The 16,726-nt window shown below is 48.4% G+C and overlaps 1 protein-coding gene across 1 annotated transcript in view; it reads left to right on the forward strand.

Moving 5' to 3' along the window:
- The window catches only part of ADGRA3 (adhesion G protein-coupled receptor A3), a 451,503-nt gene that overhangs the window by 388,047 nt on the left and 46,730 nt on the right, over positions 1-16,726 (forward strand). The window contains exons 13-16 of the mRNA XM_069631885.1: positions 5,950-6,163; positions 10,590-10,798; positions 14,628-14,752; positions 15,507-15,630. Of these exons, the coding sequence (XP_069487986.1) occupies positions 5,950-6,163; positions 10,590-10,798; positions 14,628-14,752; positions 15,507-15,630 (672 nt within the window). The remainder of the gene's footprint in view (positions 1-5,949; positions 6,164-10,589; positions 10,799-14,627; positions 14,753-15,506; positions 15,631-16,726) is intronic.

Here is a 16,726-nt window from a genome sequence, read left to right on the forward strand (position 1 = left end):
CCAAGTGAAGAGCCGCAGAGGGGTAGGCGGGAGGGTTCATATGTGAATCCATGCCAGAACCATGCTGGAGAACAACAGTTACAGGTAAGTATGGATTCACATGCTCATGAATAAAAGAATAAATAGCAGTACCCACATGCACAACCACGGGAGGTGGCAACGGCTTCAACATTAAGCATTACACCCAAAACTCAACATTAAGCAATTCTTACCTCCTCACCAGGCTCACCTTAGGCAAACAGGTTGCGCAGCACTGCTTGGCCGACCCTGGACTCCTCCCTGGGGTCCCGATCGACGCAGTAGAATCTTGTGAAGGTGTGTGTCGACCTCCACGTAGCAACCCTACAGATGTCCAGCAGGGGCACACCAGACAGGAACGCCGTGGTAGCAGCGATCGCTCTGGTCGAATGGGCTCTCGGACGGCCGGGCAGCGGTCGGTTTGACAACCGGTGACAGTGCATGATGCAGCTGGAGAGCCATCGGGAAATGGAAGCCTTCGAGAGAGCCTTCCCCTGATTCACAGGTCCAAAGTTCACAAACAGCTGTGATGTTTTCCGAAAACTCTTCGTGCGGTCCACGTAGAACTTCAGCGCTCTAGCTACATCCAGCGAGTGCAAAGTCCTCTCGGCCAGCGTCGAAGGCGACTGGAAGAAAACTGGTAACACCAAGGGCTCGTTGAGGTGGAAGTCCGACGGCACCTTGGACATGAAGGAGGGGTGCGTCCACAGCACCACCCCTTGTGTCATGAAAAGTCAAGTATGGATGCTTGCAAGATAGGGCCTGGATCTCTCCCACTCGTCGTGCGGAGGTGATGGCCACGAGAAACGCTGTCTTCCATGACAGGAACTTCAAAGGCGCCAAATGCATAGGCTCGAATGGGGCCCCCATGAGCCTGGTCAGCACCACATTAAGCTCCCACGCCGGGGCAGGAGCCTTCACCGGTGGGAACAATCGGCATAGTCCCTTCATAAATTCCTTTACCAGGCGATGAGACCACAAGGACGCCCGTCCCGTAGTCCTGGTATATCGGGAGATGGCAGCCAGATGTATTTTGATGGAGGCGTGAGCCAGTCCAGATTTCGACAGCGACAGTAGGTACGGCAGTACTTGAGGGGCCGTAATCCGCAGAGGGTTAATCTTCTGTGCACGGCACCAGACAGAGAACCTCTTCCACTTATGACCATAACACTTGAGAGTTGAGGACGCCCTGGCTTTTGCAAGAAACTCTCTGCAGTCAGCCGGGATATCGTACCCTCCAAACTCTAGTGCTGCAGGAGCCAGGCCTGCAAGTTCAGCGACTCCGGGTCGTGATGAAGAATGGCGCCTCCTTACCTGGAGAGAAGATCCGCGTCCGCCGGCAGCTTGACTGGTGGGGACGTTGACAAGTCCAGAAGGTCCGGGAACCAGATCTGCCTCAGCCACGCCGGTGCGACGAGGATCATTCTGCACCTGGACTTCTTGAGCTGGTTGAGACGGAGCAGCAACGGCAACGGAGGGAACGCGTATAGAAACCGGCCATCCCAAGGGAACGAGAAAGCATCGCCCATGCTCCTCTGCTGCGGGAAGCTGCTGGCGAACCTCTGCAACTTGGAGTTCATCGCCGTCGCGAAAAGGTCGATCCGGGGTTTGCCCCATCGTCGAAAGAGCCGATCCACCTGGTCCTGACGTAGTTCCCACTCGTGGCATGAGCGCAGCTCCCTGCTGAGTGAGTCGGCGATGGTGTTTTTTATTCCTGCCAAGTGGAAGGGAACCAGAAACATCCCCTGGGCGACGGCCAAGTGCCACAGATCCTGGGCCTCCTTGGATAGGGCTGGGGATCTGGTGCCTCCCTGCTTCCGTATGTAGAACATCGTGGTGGTGTTGTCGGTGAAGATCCTCACCATCTTGTCCTTGAGGGATGGAAGGAACGACTTGAGCGACCAGAACACTGCTCAAAGCACCAGAATGTTGATGTGGAGAGACCTCTCCTCCGGGAGCCAAAGGCCTCTTGTGTGGAGATCTCTGGTGTGGGCCCCCCAACCCTCCAGAGAGGCGTCCATCGTCGCCGTCTCCTGAAAGTCTGTGCCTGTAGTGAGGTGTGCACGGGTACCCCACCATAGGATCGCCCGACGGAACTCCTCGTCGAGAGGGATCCTGTCTATGAAGCAGCCTGTCCCCTGAAACCAGCGGGCGTCGAACTCCTGTAGCGGACCTATCCGAAGTCTGCAAAGGGTTACAAGGTAGATGCATGAGGACATCATCCCGAGGAGGGACTTGATGGACCTCACCCTGGCCACGTCCGTGGCTAGCAGGCGCCGCACCTTGCCCAGAATGGCCTTCGTCCTCTCCTCCGACGGGCAGGCCAATTGCCCAACTGTACCGAGCTTCGCTCCCAGAAACAGTGCTACTTGCGACAGAACCAGGTGGGATTTGGGGTAGTTGATGGCGAATCCCAGTTCCGTGAGCAGCCGGACGGTCCTCGCTGTGTGTTTTCGACGGTGAGTTCTCTTGTCCTTGCCCAGATTAGCCAGTCATCCTGGTAGGGGTAGATGTGGATCCCCTGCAGGCGCAGCCGCGCCGCCACTGGTGCCAGGCACTTGGTGAATACCCTGGGTGCCGACTTTAATCCGAACGGCAGGGCTCTGAATTGGTAGTGGCGTCCCTGAACCGCGAACCTGAGAAACTTTGTGTCCTTTTAGAATGGGGATTTGTAAGTAAGCATCCTCCAGGTCCAACGACGATAGGAAGTCGCCCTCCTCCAGCTGTCCCAGCACGTGCTGGAGGGTGACGATCCTGAATTTCTGCGCCTTGATGTACTTGTTTAACCGACGCAGGTCCAGGATGGGGCGCCAACCGCCGGTCTTCTTTTCGACGAGGAAGTACCTTGAGTACATTCCGAGCCCCGGAGCCTCCTGGGGACGAGCTCGATGGCACCTTTCTTGAGCATCGCCCTTGCCTCCAACAGCAGTTGAGGGACGTGATTCTCCTTCCTGGCCACAGGAGGAATGTGAGGACACTTCTTTTGGAATTCCAGCAAGTGCCTGTTGGCCAGGGTGTCCAGCACCCAACGGTCGGTGGAGATGGACTCCCACATGCTGACTAACTTCGTCAGCCGGCCTCCCACCGGGGTGCTTAGGTGGGGGCCCGACGCCACGGCCGGTTCAGTCTTGCTTGGAGGAGGCCGTGCCGCCTTGGCCTCCTTGACGACGACGGGATCCCCCTTGCTTGCCGCAACCTCTGTAGGCCTCCTGGGACAAGGAGCGGCCGCCTGGCGGTATGTAGAAGAGCCACCGCTGGATCCCTTGGAGGCACCCTGTCTGCCTCCGGAGCTCCGAAAGGGCCGTCGTTGTTGAAGTACCCCTAGGGCCCGGGCCGTCTCCGAGTAGGTCTTGATGGCCTGGAGCGACTCGTCCACCGTCTTCCCAAAAAAGTTGTTGCCGTTGAATGGCATATCCAACACTCTGGTCTGGATGTCCTGGCGAAAGTCCGTTGCCTTGAGCCGTCCTCTTTGTCGGAGGCAAACCCCGTTGCCCAGTTGGTGAAATCTGGTATCGGCAATGTCCGTTGACACCGTTGTGGCGTGATCCGACGCCACCTCTCCTTCCTGCAGAATTTGTAGGGCCTCCGCCCTCTTGTCGTCCGGTAGGAAGTCGAGCAGGGGAGCTATCTTGAACCAAAGCTCCCTGACGTCGTAGCGGGCCACGATCGCTAAGGCATTGGCCGCCTTCATCGTCGCCGCCGCCGACGAGGTGACTCGTCCCATGGAGTCCAACTTCTTGCCGTCACTGTCCGGCAGGGAAGTGGAAGTTGAAGCCGCCGCACCCGCTGCTTTCTTCTTGGCTGCTACTGAGACGACAGAGTCCGGCTTGGGCTGGGCCCTGAGGCACAAGGGGGTGGCATCGGGGACTCGGTACTTCTTCTCATACCTGTCCCTCTTGGCGGGTGTCGTGGAAGGGTTCTTGAGGATAGCCAGCCCCTCGTCCCAGATGTCGTCGAGCAACGGCACCGCGAGGACCGTCTTCCTCTTGGCCTCTCGTCGTTGGTAAAGAAACCCTTTTTTTTCTGTTTCTCAGGGCAGAGCTGGAAGAGCTCGGATGCCCTGGTTATCATGGCGTGAAAGGAGCCAATTTGGTCGGGTGGAGAAGCCCGAGGGGGGGGGGGGTGATGACGAGATGTCCGTTGTGTCATCGTCGCCGTCCGTCCCCGTCTCTGTATTCGTCGCCGTATCCTCTCTAGGATCTGGCGAGGGGGATGAGGGGTCCACAGGCCTCGCGGGCACGAAGGGAGGAGCGGGGTGGACTCTCCTCCGCTTGTTCGGAGGGCTTCCCGACGGGCCTGGTTCTGGATCCTCCGTCGGGGTCCGTGGTAACCTCGTCCTTATCTCAGTACATAAGGATTGGCTCGCCAACAAAATGGGCGCCAAGCTATCCTGGGGCTCAGGTAATGGCTGCGACGGACGGGATGGCTGCTCCACTGGGCCCTCTTCGTCGCCATCTTCGATCACATCAGCGGGAACCGTCCACTGGGATCGAACCTTCTCGAACTTCTCGTTGAGGCCTATGAACCTCTCGTTGAGGCCCTTCCCGGTTTCCATCCGATCCTCCTCAGAGGTGGATTCCGAGTTTGTAATGGCCACCGGCCCCCGCCCCCTCTTTTTCTGCCGGGATCTTCATGTGGGTCTTAACGATGGGCTGGAAAGAGGATTCCCTCCGCGGTGGCAGGGATACTCTGGGCCCAGAGGCCGTTTCCACTGGCGTAGTCTCAGCCGGCTTCGCCAGGGTCGCAGCGACCACTTCGATAGAGGCCTTTGCCGGCTGGATCAAAGCCCTCACCACCTTAGGTGCGTCCTGGGCCTTCGCCTTGGGGGGAGGGTCAGCGCCTCGCTCCCCCTCGGGTCCCTTTGAGATCGACCGGGGCCGCTCGAGCAGCTTACCCGGGTTCTCGGACTTCCTCTTCCGCAAACCAGAGCGCTGGCTTGTGGTTGAATGGGCTGGGGAAGTCGCGCCCTGCCTGGCAGCCGAAGAGCCCGACCTGTCGGCAGTCGTGGTGCCCGCAGACTCGCGGTGCTTGGCCTTCTGTTGGGCCCCTGTCGCCGGGGCGCCCTCACAGGACTTAGAAGCCCGCTCAGACTTTTTCTTCGCCTTCTCACCTACTGTGCCCTTCTCCGGCGAGGCGGGAACGACGATCTTGTTTGGTCCGTTCCGAAAGGTTCTTGCAGAACGCACAGTCCTTCTCCACGTGCATCTTGTCCTCATGAAGGCAGTAGAGTCATCGCGAATGCTCGTCCCCCTTGAAAACATTTTGAAATCTGCATCCAGGGCAGCACCTGAACAGCTTGGATCCGGGCATCGAGCTTCCCTTGTCCTGGGCCATGTCCGTTGAGGTAGGCCGCAACTCCAAGAAGCGTATACTCGATGAAAACTTCACCCTTGAGGGGCGTAGAATTCCGAAACGGGTCCCCGTTATCGGAACTAGAAACAGTGGAGCTTGAGGCTCGATTAAACCAAAAAATGAGAAAATCTCCTGAAGGTGCGAAAATGCAGCAAAAAACTCGAGAGCTAAGCACGAGGACTCCCAACACTTGAACGTGCGGTAAAAATCTGAGGATGGCTGCCAGAGGCGGGGCTTAGGGAGAGGGCAGTCATTGGCTGGGGGCAGTATGACCCAGAGATCAGTGATTGGTTACTACTAAGAAAGACAGATCAGAAATGAAACTGATACTGATTTTTTCTTTACCGAGGATTCCCAGCCTGACGACGGGGAATATTCATGAGCATGTGAATCCATGCCAGACCCAGGCTGGAGAACAACAGTTACAGGTAAGTAACTTGTTCCTTATGAGCAGAAGCAGAATAAGCAAGGTAGTCTGGATAGAAAAGGAGAGGAAAAATGTTCTACTGCAAAACTGTGAAAGATGTTTTTCTCCCAGAAGCTGGCTTCCATTTTAACACAAATGTCTTAATTTTGCAGAATACTATTGTGGAAGCTTCAATCCAGCTTCCGTTTGCCCTTTTTTCTCAAAAGGAAAAAAGTGAAATCCGACCTGTGGACGAGTCTCTCTGCAAGCTTCAGCTGATTGCATTCCGAAATGGGAAGCTTTTCCCTGCAACTGGAAATTCAACACATCTGGCGGATGATGGCAAGCGACGAACAGTGGTTACACCAGTCATTCTGGCCAAAATAGGTTTGTTTCAGATGGTTGTGGTGCACTAGATCGTGTTTGCTTGTTGATCTGTGCTGCAAGCCTTGAGCTACAGTCAATTGAGATGCTTGGTTTACTCTGGGGAAATTGGTCCCATGCCTTCATTGAGTTTCTCAGTGCCCATCTGAATGTAAGGTTCTTATGCACCCACAGGTTGTAGTTTGGTTGCTCAACACTGACATTATTTTTTTTGGTTCTAACGTCTGAAATGTAACATAAATGCATGTTTTGATTGTTCTTTTGCCCGAATAACATTGAAAAACAGGCAGGTGAAAGGATTTCTGTAAAAGGCGGATGAGCTACGTATAAAAGTTGTTTAGTAATGTGAACGTGTTTTTACCTCGGCCCTGAAGCCATCTTAATGTAGAAATTTACCAGATTGTGAGGATTCGAATAGGTGTGAGCTTCCGAGATGTTCTACACTTTATTATCACTTCCTTCGTAGAGTTCTTCTCTATTCCCTGTGGTTATTTGTATTACATGTGCACATTTGTTGTAACTATTTCCTGCCTCTTACACACGTGTAGGAAGGAGAGTTGCAGATCTGTCGAATTTTGAACTCCACGCCAATGCTTCAAACCAATTCTTAATGTATTATGCAGCCCGGTGAAAGGATTTTGCTTTTTGAATAGTGCAGCGAGAGACCGAATACTGGATTACCGGTTAACTGCAGAGGATTTGGCTGTCTGACTGCAGCTTGGAATTCCGTTGCCTGCTAATTACATCAAGTGAGCAGTTAAGATCAGCTGTTCTCCTGGATCATATGTGGATGCACTTGAGTACCCTACCTATTACATAAAGGGTGGTATTGCCACCAGTGGCACAGACTTTGCTGCCATCGCTAATTGCAACATCTCCTTCAACCGATGTCGCAGAACTAAACCCCACCAAAGGGCTGCACAAAATAAGAATGTCTGAGCTGGTCTTTAAAGAGTAGAGCCTATACCAGTTACCACAATTAGCCGTGGTCACTATGTACTCGGATAGTGATTGTTAGGTAAGAATTTGTAGAGTTCTACTGGTGTGGGACTTTACAAGACAAGATAACCCGCTTTTTAATATAGGTCTGTACTGCACACTTTGGTAGAGTGACTGAGCAGCCAGGCTTATCTTAAGAGTGGTAATGTGAGTTGTAGAGCTGTACAATTAAATCATAAATACAGGTATCAAAGTAAACACTTAGACACTTAAAGTTGTAGTATAAATATGTATTTATATATACAAAAGGATATTTAGACAATCTTTAAGAAGCAGCAACTGAGTTATAAGGAGGGAAAAGTTATAGTCCGATCAGAACATACTTTGTACTTAGAAAAACAGGTAGATTATCCCAGAAGGATGTAGGCAGTCTTGTATCCCAGCAATAAGTGTTGAACCATTAAAAACTGTAAGGGAACAAGCACTGCCAAAGCCAATAGGTTCAGAAGGGGTCCTTTAAGGAGCCAGGACAGTCAAAGTCAATGGGCTTGTTCAAAGTTCTCATGCTCTCTTCTTAGAAAATGTTTTTAAAATAGTAGTTGTAGAAAATCACAGAAGCTCAAGAGGAGCCACCTTGAAGAAGTACAAGCTGGAAGGTGTGTGCATGTGAGTTGAGGGCAACTCAAAATGGTTTTAAAAAGTACTCCCCAAGCTAGGAAGCACCACAGTTGGCAAAAGGTAGATGTACCCCAAGCTCCACAGTGCCTGTGAACTGAAGAATTCATTCCAGCTTGATGCCTTCCTGTTGCAGTGTAACAGACCCTTGTTCCTGGTCCTTGGTCATGGTGACAAAAGGGAAGACACCTGGTGGTTTTCTGCAGCAGCACTTGCGACAGTGGCTCTACGGCAATGTATTCTCCTTTATTCAGCAGCCTTTTGTGGTTTTGGCATCTTTTTCTCAGTGCCAAAGAAGAACGAACAGCTCTGGTTAGAGGTTACTTGATCTGGACGCTGGTGAGGAGACTCTGGATAAAGATTTCCTGCTTCTGTAGGGTCCTCTGAATGTCCATGAAGGTCTGGCCGTATTCGCACTTCCAAAGACAATGCACTTGATGATGGCCAGGGGTCCACGGGTATTGGGATTCTGCAGCCTTGGAAAGTCACAACAAGTCGGGCTTGCACCAAAATGAAGCTTGTCTCAAGGCTAGTTGGTCCCACCAGCCCAAGGGAGGAAGTTGTCCCGTACGGGTCTTCCCAGTCTAAACGAAAACAGGGTCAGCACAGCTGCAGGGCTTCACTGGGCACTTCACAGTCCAGAAGGGTGCTGCTGGTCTCTTCACGTCGTCTTTGTCGGATGTTGGCCTCCAGTGTTCGACTCTGCCCCCAGTCCCAAAAGCCTTACCTTTTAAGCAAGTTCCCATTGATTCACAGCCCTAGTCTGCCATTCACCCAGCAGGGTTACTGTCCTCCTGGACAGCCAGCAGGCCAATCGCAACTGGTTTCCCCTCCGATACACCTAGAGAAAATGGACAGGGGAGTTCCGGGACTCTCCCTCACTTCCTGCCATTACAGACACTCTGGAGCCTGGGCGGGCTTCAGGGCTTAATGCACAAGGGACTCAAACCTGATTCAAACAGAGTAAAAGCCCAGAAGGAACTAACTGACAAACGGCAAAAAAAGAAGACTAGAAGACTGAGCCATTTTGAGAAAATGGTCACCCTTTGGTGCTGTACTGCAGCTGAGAAATCACCCTGCAGATACATGGCCCAATCTAGTAAAAAAGAAACCGCTGCCACCAGGTATTCAAGTTAGTTAGTGTAACAGAATGTTGCATGAGAAGTGGGATAAAGGAGTTACTATGTACCCCCCGCCCCCCAGCACTCCACATAGGGTGATGTGTTGGACCCACAAAACAAAAGGTTAGACAGGTGTCATCTTACTATTCTTGGGAACAGTAGCTCACCCAAGAAAATATAGTTAAACATTAAGAGAAGTCCAAAGGACTTCTCAGTGGCACTGCACAAAAGATGCTGTGCGTCAGAATGCAAAAAGCAGATGCCTAAGGAGTTCACCAAACTCTGTTAAACAGTAAGAAAAACAAAAATGCTAGTCAGAAAAAACACTTGAGTGAGAAAAAAGTCCCACTCACCTAGGAGTTAAAATTAAAAAGCCCTAAATCCAGCAAAAAAGCTGGGGGTCTCCAAGGTTAAAGGGAATTGGCACAAAAATGAACATTCTCCCGAACAGTGATGTAGGACTAGTCTGTACGTCGTGAACTGCCGTTGAGATATAAAATCTAGGGCTTTACTACCACATGTCCATATTAGTAGTCATGTAATGTGTCATTTGTATAGTGCCTTTCACCATAGGTATGGTCACAACGTGCTGTAGGTTTAACGCCCTCAGGGCACCGAACTCAAAAAGTATGGGAAATTCGAGTATGTGCTAGTATACGATTGTCTACCATTGCCAATACGAGGATATGAAGGGGAGGCCAAGTCCCTGCTGGCCGCTCATGTCTAGTTGGCATGTGAATGGGTGGCGAGAGGTAGTCTAGAAAGGTGGTCTTGAGCAGGTATGCGAGAGGATGGTCATTATGTGTGTAGCTACAGTTCTAATTTGTGTCGTGAAATGTAGCTGCAAAGTGTAATTCTAGTTGTGTATGAAAGCAGATGCATGTAGGATGGCGCTGTGACTTCGGCTAATATTCCATAGACATGGAGTGTGATGGGTTTAGATATATATATTGGCTACTCTAATAAATGCCTAGATTCCGTACTTGCACTGTGCATTTACCTAGATTCAGTACATGGCATTATTTGTTGAGTTGGTACAATTTCTTATTGCCAGCAGTTTCCATAATTATAATACCACAGATTACCCAAGACTATGCTGTAAACTAACCTTTCATGGTTACTGCATGGTTGACCTCGCTTGCGCACTGCTCATTGTACAGTTTACCAGTGCAGTAAAGCTGTTTTTCAATGTTGTTTTGGCTATATAGGGTCTCCTCATGACTGGGCAGTATCCTGGCGGTAAATCCGCTGGGATACCGCCAATGCAAATTCGCTGGATCCCAAGTTGTGGGGGTGGGGCTGTAAAACCCCATTCCCATTGGGCCCATTCATTGGTAATCGCACCTAAAATGGGCAGAAAGTGGCAAGATTTATCTCCAGCACGGAGCTGAATGTAATTCTCCAAATTCGGGATTGAGCGGAGCGATAATGAAGCGATAATAGCGTTACTGCTGCTTTTTTACCACTACGCCCAACTCGTGATGAGGCCCGAGGTAAGTTCCATATGGTCGGGCCAAGACGTGTATGTTGAGCTGCATTGCATCTCGTTGCAAAGGTCATGTGATGTTTGGATGCACCTGCCTGATATTATACAAGATTTCTTTAAATAAAAAGATAGTTCTGTTTACCTTATGCAACATACCTTTCATTGAAGTTTCAGACAAACGGTTAATGTGTTTGTGTTTTCTAAATAGATGGTCTAAGCAGAGAGACTCAGCAGATCCCTATAAATGTGACGCTTCGTCGCATTGCCCACGGTTCTGACGCAGTTGCGGCCCAGTGGGATTTCGATTTGCTCAACGGGCAAGGAGGATGGAAATCGGACGGCTGCCACATTCTGTCTTCCGATGAAAACATCACCACCATCCAGTGCACGTCCCTCAGTAACTATGCGGTGCTGATGGTAGGAGAAACCCTGGTGTGGGATTGCAATGTGCATGCATTCTTCTGAACTGCTTCATAATGCCCTAGTATATTTAGTGCCTGTGGGTGCAGTCTATTTACTTTCAGCATACTTTAACTTTCAGTACTTTAAAAAAATGTCTACATAATTCAATATTTAGAACTCTCCCCAGATCATTCAGAATGCCTGATGTCCTTTAAAAAGCCTTGAGAAATGAGGGTAGTAGGCAGATCCGCATTATTTTTTTTAATCTGAGAGAATTGGCATAATGCTACATCTACCAAGGAACAGCAGGCAGAGAAGTACGTGAAGAGAGCCCTGGTAAGACACTTGAGCCCTTTGCTATGGCTCCTCGGGCCACGCGTGCTGGTGTGCGCAAGTGCTCATTTCCATTACAGGAAGAGGGAGCAGAGACATTGTGCTTGAACTGAAGCCTGGTCTAAAATTCGTGTTTCTAAAATGTAAATGGTGAGAAAAGTATTTATAAGGACATTGAGCCACACAATGAACAAATAAAAAGATGAAATGGAAAGAAAAAGTGAAAATACTATTGTGGAAAATGCTCTCCTACGTAGTTTGCATTCTGTATATGTTTTGTTACTCTTTCCGTGGAGTTTACAAAGTTGTTTCTAATCTCAGAAAGGTGTTGACGGGCAGAAATGTTCTGTTTTTGACTGAAAATCTGTCCGATTTTCTCTTGTCCTATTTCCAGTGCCATGGGTCTGTTCAATGGGAATACAGGAAAGCAAAATAGATTTTCACTTTGGATTGTTTGGAGCCTGGTCATCCTACAAGGTTCACATGAGAAGGGCACTTTGTATCCTTGAGGCAAAGGGCAATAAAGGTCGGAGCAGCTTTTTTGATGAGGGGCAGAACGACGTCATCCTCTTCTTAGGACACAGTAGAACCATCTGTCACCTCATTGCAAGTCCTGCTGGACAGTCCAGAATAAGAACTGGCAGTTTCTTGTCAGTTTGTGTTTTCAACTCGAGAAACGTCTCCCTCTTGCCAGACGATCTCGTCTATAGCTTCCCCTCCTCGTGCCACTTGTGGTGGTGTTTACTCCGGGTTCGAGGCTCTCCTTGGAGCGTTTGGGCATGCTCTTTGTTGGGTCTCGATAGCCCCACTGCTGAGAGCAGAGGTTAGACTGTTATTGTGTTATGCACCCCTTTCCAAGATAGCCGAGCCACACAGGAAGGAAGGCTTTTGGAGAGATCTAGTTTCTCTCCGAAATACACCCTTAGACTACACAGATCTGTGAAAAATGTATCCTTTTTATTATAGTGTTAGATGGAAAACACAACCAAATAGGTTCTTGAGTTGTAATGGACTAAAACAGCACATGTAATTAACAGTGAAGGGTCTACCATGGTCCTTCGCACTCCTTTACAAAATGTGCGACCTACACCTGGTGGTAAACTCGTTATATTGCAATGCTAAAGGGGTGCGGAGAAAAAAGAACCCTTTATCAATACAACTTCATTGTAGTTTTATTCAGCACCCAAAATACAAATTCATGATCGGTCACTGCAATTCCCACTACCGCTAATGCATTTTATCACACCTGTACCTTAAAAGGAAAATGTTAGTGTCATCATGAGGTCAAACCTGGAGGGAGTGAAAAATGACTAAACCAAATTACAAAACCAGACCCAGAGTTCCACCCAAAATACAGTGAGGAAGAACTGGGCTGAACTAGTTCCTAGCTCCCCCCCTGGGTGCATTCAGAGACCGCAGTATATGTGAAACCGTGTCCGGTTGTGTCCAATGGGAGAGAAGTGACCAAGCGTGGTTGACGCATTCATTTCGCAAGTAAAGCCATGGCACCTGCTCAATCCGAAGGCAAGCCGCACCTCATTTGGCAGACGTGCACGTTTAGCAAGGCCAAAAGCACACAGAGCAGCCCTGCTGCGTTTCCTTAGGCCTGGTAAATGTGCAAGCATGCAGGCATTCAATTCCAGATCTTTCGGGTGATTATTCTCCTTGTATCCTCTAATTGAAGGTGAATTCTTAAAGAATTAGGATAAGGGAATTCCCAGTGGAAAAGTAAGTTACTTGTAGCAGCCACCCTGAGATTAATATCCGACTTACCCACTGCACAACCCAAGGGGTGTACGGTATCAGATAAAACATATATAGATTCACAAATTAAAACTCAGTGTTTTTATCAATTAAAGTTTTCTGATATGCAATGTTTTTGACTTGGCCCTCAATAATATAACCCAGATCCTGCGCTTGTGCACTTCTCCTCGGGTTGAAATCTGAATCCGTTATTGATGTATTCTGCCATCTAGTGGTTGTTTATGGAGTTGTAGGATTGTTTCCTAAAAATGCAAAATGTGTTGTCTTCGTGCGCGTTTGTAAGGGGTACACTGTCTTCTACGGCAACGATGGGAATGCCCCGCCCCTCCTGGTCTTCGCACTGTGTATGTGAGGAGAACTAAAAGCCTTCCGTGAAATGGGTGGCAATTCAGAAAGAATCGCTCACAGGATGCACAGTCTTTACCTGCTTCCTTTCAGAAAGGTGACCTGTATAGTTCTGGGGGGTGGGCACGCATGCACACGAGGCGCTGGCCAGCCCCCTGCATACACAAGCTTTCCTATCGCCGATTGGCGGATGGCAGTGCACGTGGGAAACCATGCTGTACCACTTACACACAATGCATGAAAGGGTCAGAAAAAAGGTCGTGTATATTACATGAATACCCTCCTTCTGGCTTGAGTGTGATTTTTGAATTATTTCTCTTACATGCTAACAATGCTGGTACTCCCGTCTTATATATGTGAATTTACGAATATTTTGAGAAGTAATTACTGCCACTCAGAAAATAACTGCCCCTCCTTTTTGCAAGGTAAAATGGCAATACCTCATATATGGATGACTGCTGATAATGCATTTTACTTCAAGCATGGGACAATGTTGGGGGGGAAATGCCTAGTTCATCGCCTTTCAATGCAATGTTATGTGTGAGGAAATGTGCTTCAACTTTCAGTGAGTGGGTGGCGGGGGGCTTATGGGGTGTCATGTCTAATGATTGGGAAACTCAGAAAAATCTGCTTTCTTCACACCGGCATTCTTCTGTTCTCCTGACTTTGGCACTGATCCTCCTTTTCTGGATTAGGGCTATACACAGTTCAGCTGATAATTGCTCCTCAACAAAAAAGGCCTTTCATCTGGCCGGGGATGGGGTTCGAAGTAAACGGGTGCCCCCATCACTTGCAGCGCAAGATAATTAGCTTTCGGTAGTAATTGTCACGCTGAAATCGTGAGCTTAATATAGCAAGGACCACGTTTCCTCTGTTGCGAACTTAACGACATTCACCCCCCCCCCGAATCTGTAGCACACTAGTGAGTGAGCAAGACGCATTGTGGCCTAAAGGAAGTCATCCGTGTTGGGAACGTGGCCTCTTGTAATACCTGGTGATTTAGGGGCGCGACGAGGCTAGAAGACTATTGCTTTTCTTTAGCCCTGACCCTCTATTTCTATGGGTTTTTTTTAAGATAACTTTTGCAATGTTCAGGAAGTTACCACCTGAAAAAGAATAAGGACTCTTGTGCAGCAAGATGAAGTTTTACAAATAAATGAAGCTCAGTACAGAATAGAAACGAGAATGCAGGGTTGTGATTAGGACAAAGAGTGGGATAGCCCTGACGAGGCGCGTTCACACCCAACAATTGCAAATACATTGCAGCATCATTCTCTCAACCTCTACCCTCTTAACTTTACACATGTTCTTGCAAACACGTTATGCCTTTGTTACAGCTAAGAGAACCACTTGAAACCAGGAAACTAAAGCAAATTAAATCTGTTTTTGCATTTTTTCTTAGGACCTCAGTGGAGCAGAAGTGTACACCCAGCCGGCCAGTCTTCTGCACCCTGTTGTGTACGCATCAGCAGTGGTTTTGCTTTTGTGCCTTTTAACAGTCCTTGTCAGCTATGTTTACCACCACAGGTAATGGCAAACCGTGGATACGATAATTACCTGCGCTGGGAATTTGCATGGCTTTTGCTGTACTCACTGGTAGACCTGGTTTCCTGAGTGCATTCCATACTGAAGTCTGAACCCAGTCGCATGTTGCAAGTATGTGTTTATGGTGGTGTTGCGTAGCTTTTTTGCTATATGTGCATAGTGCATCCAATTCTAGAGTAATGAACGATTTGAATCAAAGTGGGGTTAAAAAAACTCGGATGCCTTTTTCTTACATTTGTACAGGCTCAAGTTGAGCTGTGCAGTTTCAGATGCCACTTGGTTGCAACTATGGAACATTCGCCAGTGCTACTGTTGGCTTTTAGTTTCTAAAGTTCAGTGAGATCACTTCTTTATCACTGCCAGTATCTTGCGTGTTGTTGTCCCCACTGAGTCCCTTAATGGAAATCCCTCATAGGCTTTAATGCCTGCCTCACGTAGATCACGGTTTACTGAAACTAAGAACCATGGTCCATCTTCCGCCAGACAGTAGGACTTCAAAAGGGAATGTTGGTTTCTGCGGCTCGTCTGACTTGGACCAGTTGTGATGGCAAGTCCTTTACAGTACAGCTATTTCGAAGCGGTACATTTGTTAAAAAAAAAAAAAAAGCTGTACGAATGAAAAGCTCTTTTGGCCAGGAATGAGCTGCCAGAGCTGCCCTCCACCAAAGCCTGTATGTTCTCGTTATTAATCTTGCAATGCAGCCACCGCTGATAGATGCATCTTTTTTTTTTCCAGATTGATCCGAATCAGCCTTAAGAGTTGGCACATGCTGGTCAACCTTTGCTTTCATGTTTTCCTGACGTGCGCCGTGTTTGTTGGGGGAGTAAACCAAACTAAACACATTAGCATCTGTCAAGCGGTAAGTCGGGCATTTGAGGGAAACGCATAAAAGATATGAGCTTAATGATGACCGTTTTCGCAAATTGTAATGACTCGCGCACATGCGTATCTTGAAGCTTGCTTTCGGGAATTGAGAAGCATTCACCCGCGTCCTTTCAATGCGATATTTGTATTGTGAATAATTTTTTAAAAGAAAACGTTGTTTATAATTGTTCACAAGTTAAAAATGGATCATGTTCTTTTATATGAAGTGATTTAGAATGTGTTTGGCATTCTGTGAAGGCTTTTCAATAAATTCAGCAATTAAAATGATCATTCTTTTCTCTTGCAAACCTTGCACATAGTCAGCATTGGTATGCCTTCTGTGCGTATAGTTACGCCAGCTGAAGAAAACTATTTGCTATAACCCTTATTTCTGGTGATTGTAAAATGTTGTGTAGTAAACTGTTTGCATGTTGAGCATAGAACAGATAATAGATGCTGCATACCTCTTGCAATGATGATCTACTCTGATAGAGCCGTTCAAATGCAGACATGATCCTTTTTGACACTCTGGAAAGGACTAGCAAGTTCGCTGGAACTGTAGCCCAAAAGGTCTGGATACCTCTACATGCATAAGTTAAAGAAAACGAATCTCAAGAGTACACTAAATAGTTAATGGTTCAAATAGTGCCTCTATTCATAAGTGTGTTGATGCCGGCAAACGGTGTCTCATAATCCATTTCATCACTTTTTACATTAGCCCAGTTTGCCGCAGTGAATGGGACATCAAATAATTTGTAACTACACCTAATAAATAAGGTTTGTATGCGTGGTAAACTAAACTTATCAGAACAAATAATAATATTCTGGTCACAAGAGGAACAAATCCATCTTTCAAAATTCTGTTACTTAAGTATTTTGGCCCCTATGTTGGATGCCCACTCTTTTGGGACTGTCTTCTAAGCTTTATGCATTGCAGTTGAGGAGACATACCATTTTAGATGTTATTACCAAGACTATCAATGGGCTCTGCTCTTGTGACCGCAGGGAGTAAGAGTCACATAGGTGTCCACCAGGCATGCGCATGTTGAGACACAATATTCTTCAGGGGTTAAAAGTTAATTGCACCAACC

This window comes from Ambystoma mexicanum, chromosome 6q, assembly GCF_040938575.1.
Source record: "Ambystoma mexicanum isolate Mex_15411 chromosome 6q, UKY_AmexF1_1, whole genome shotgun sequence".
NCBI lineage: Eukaryota > Metazoa > Chordata > Amphibia > Caudata > Ambystomatidae > Ambystoma > Ambystoma mexicanum.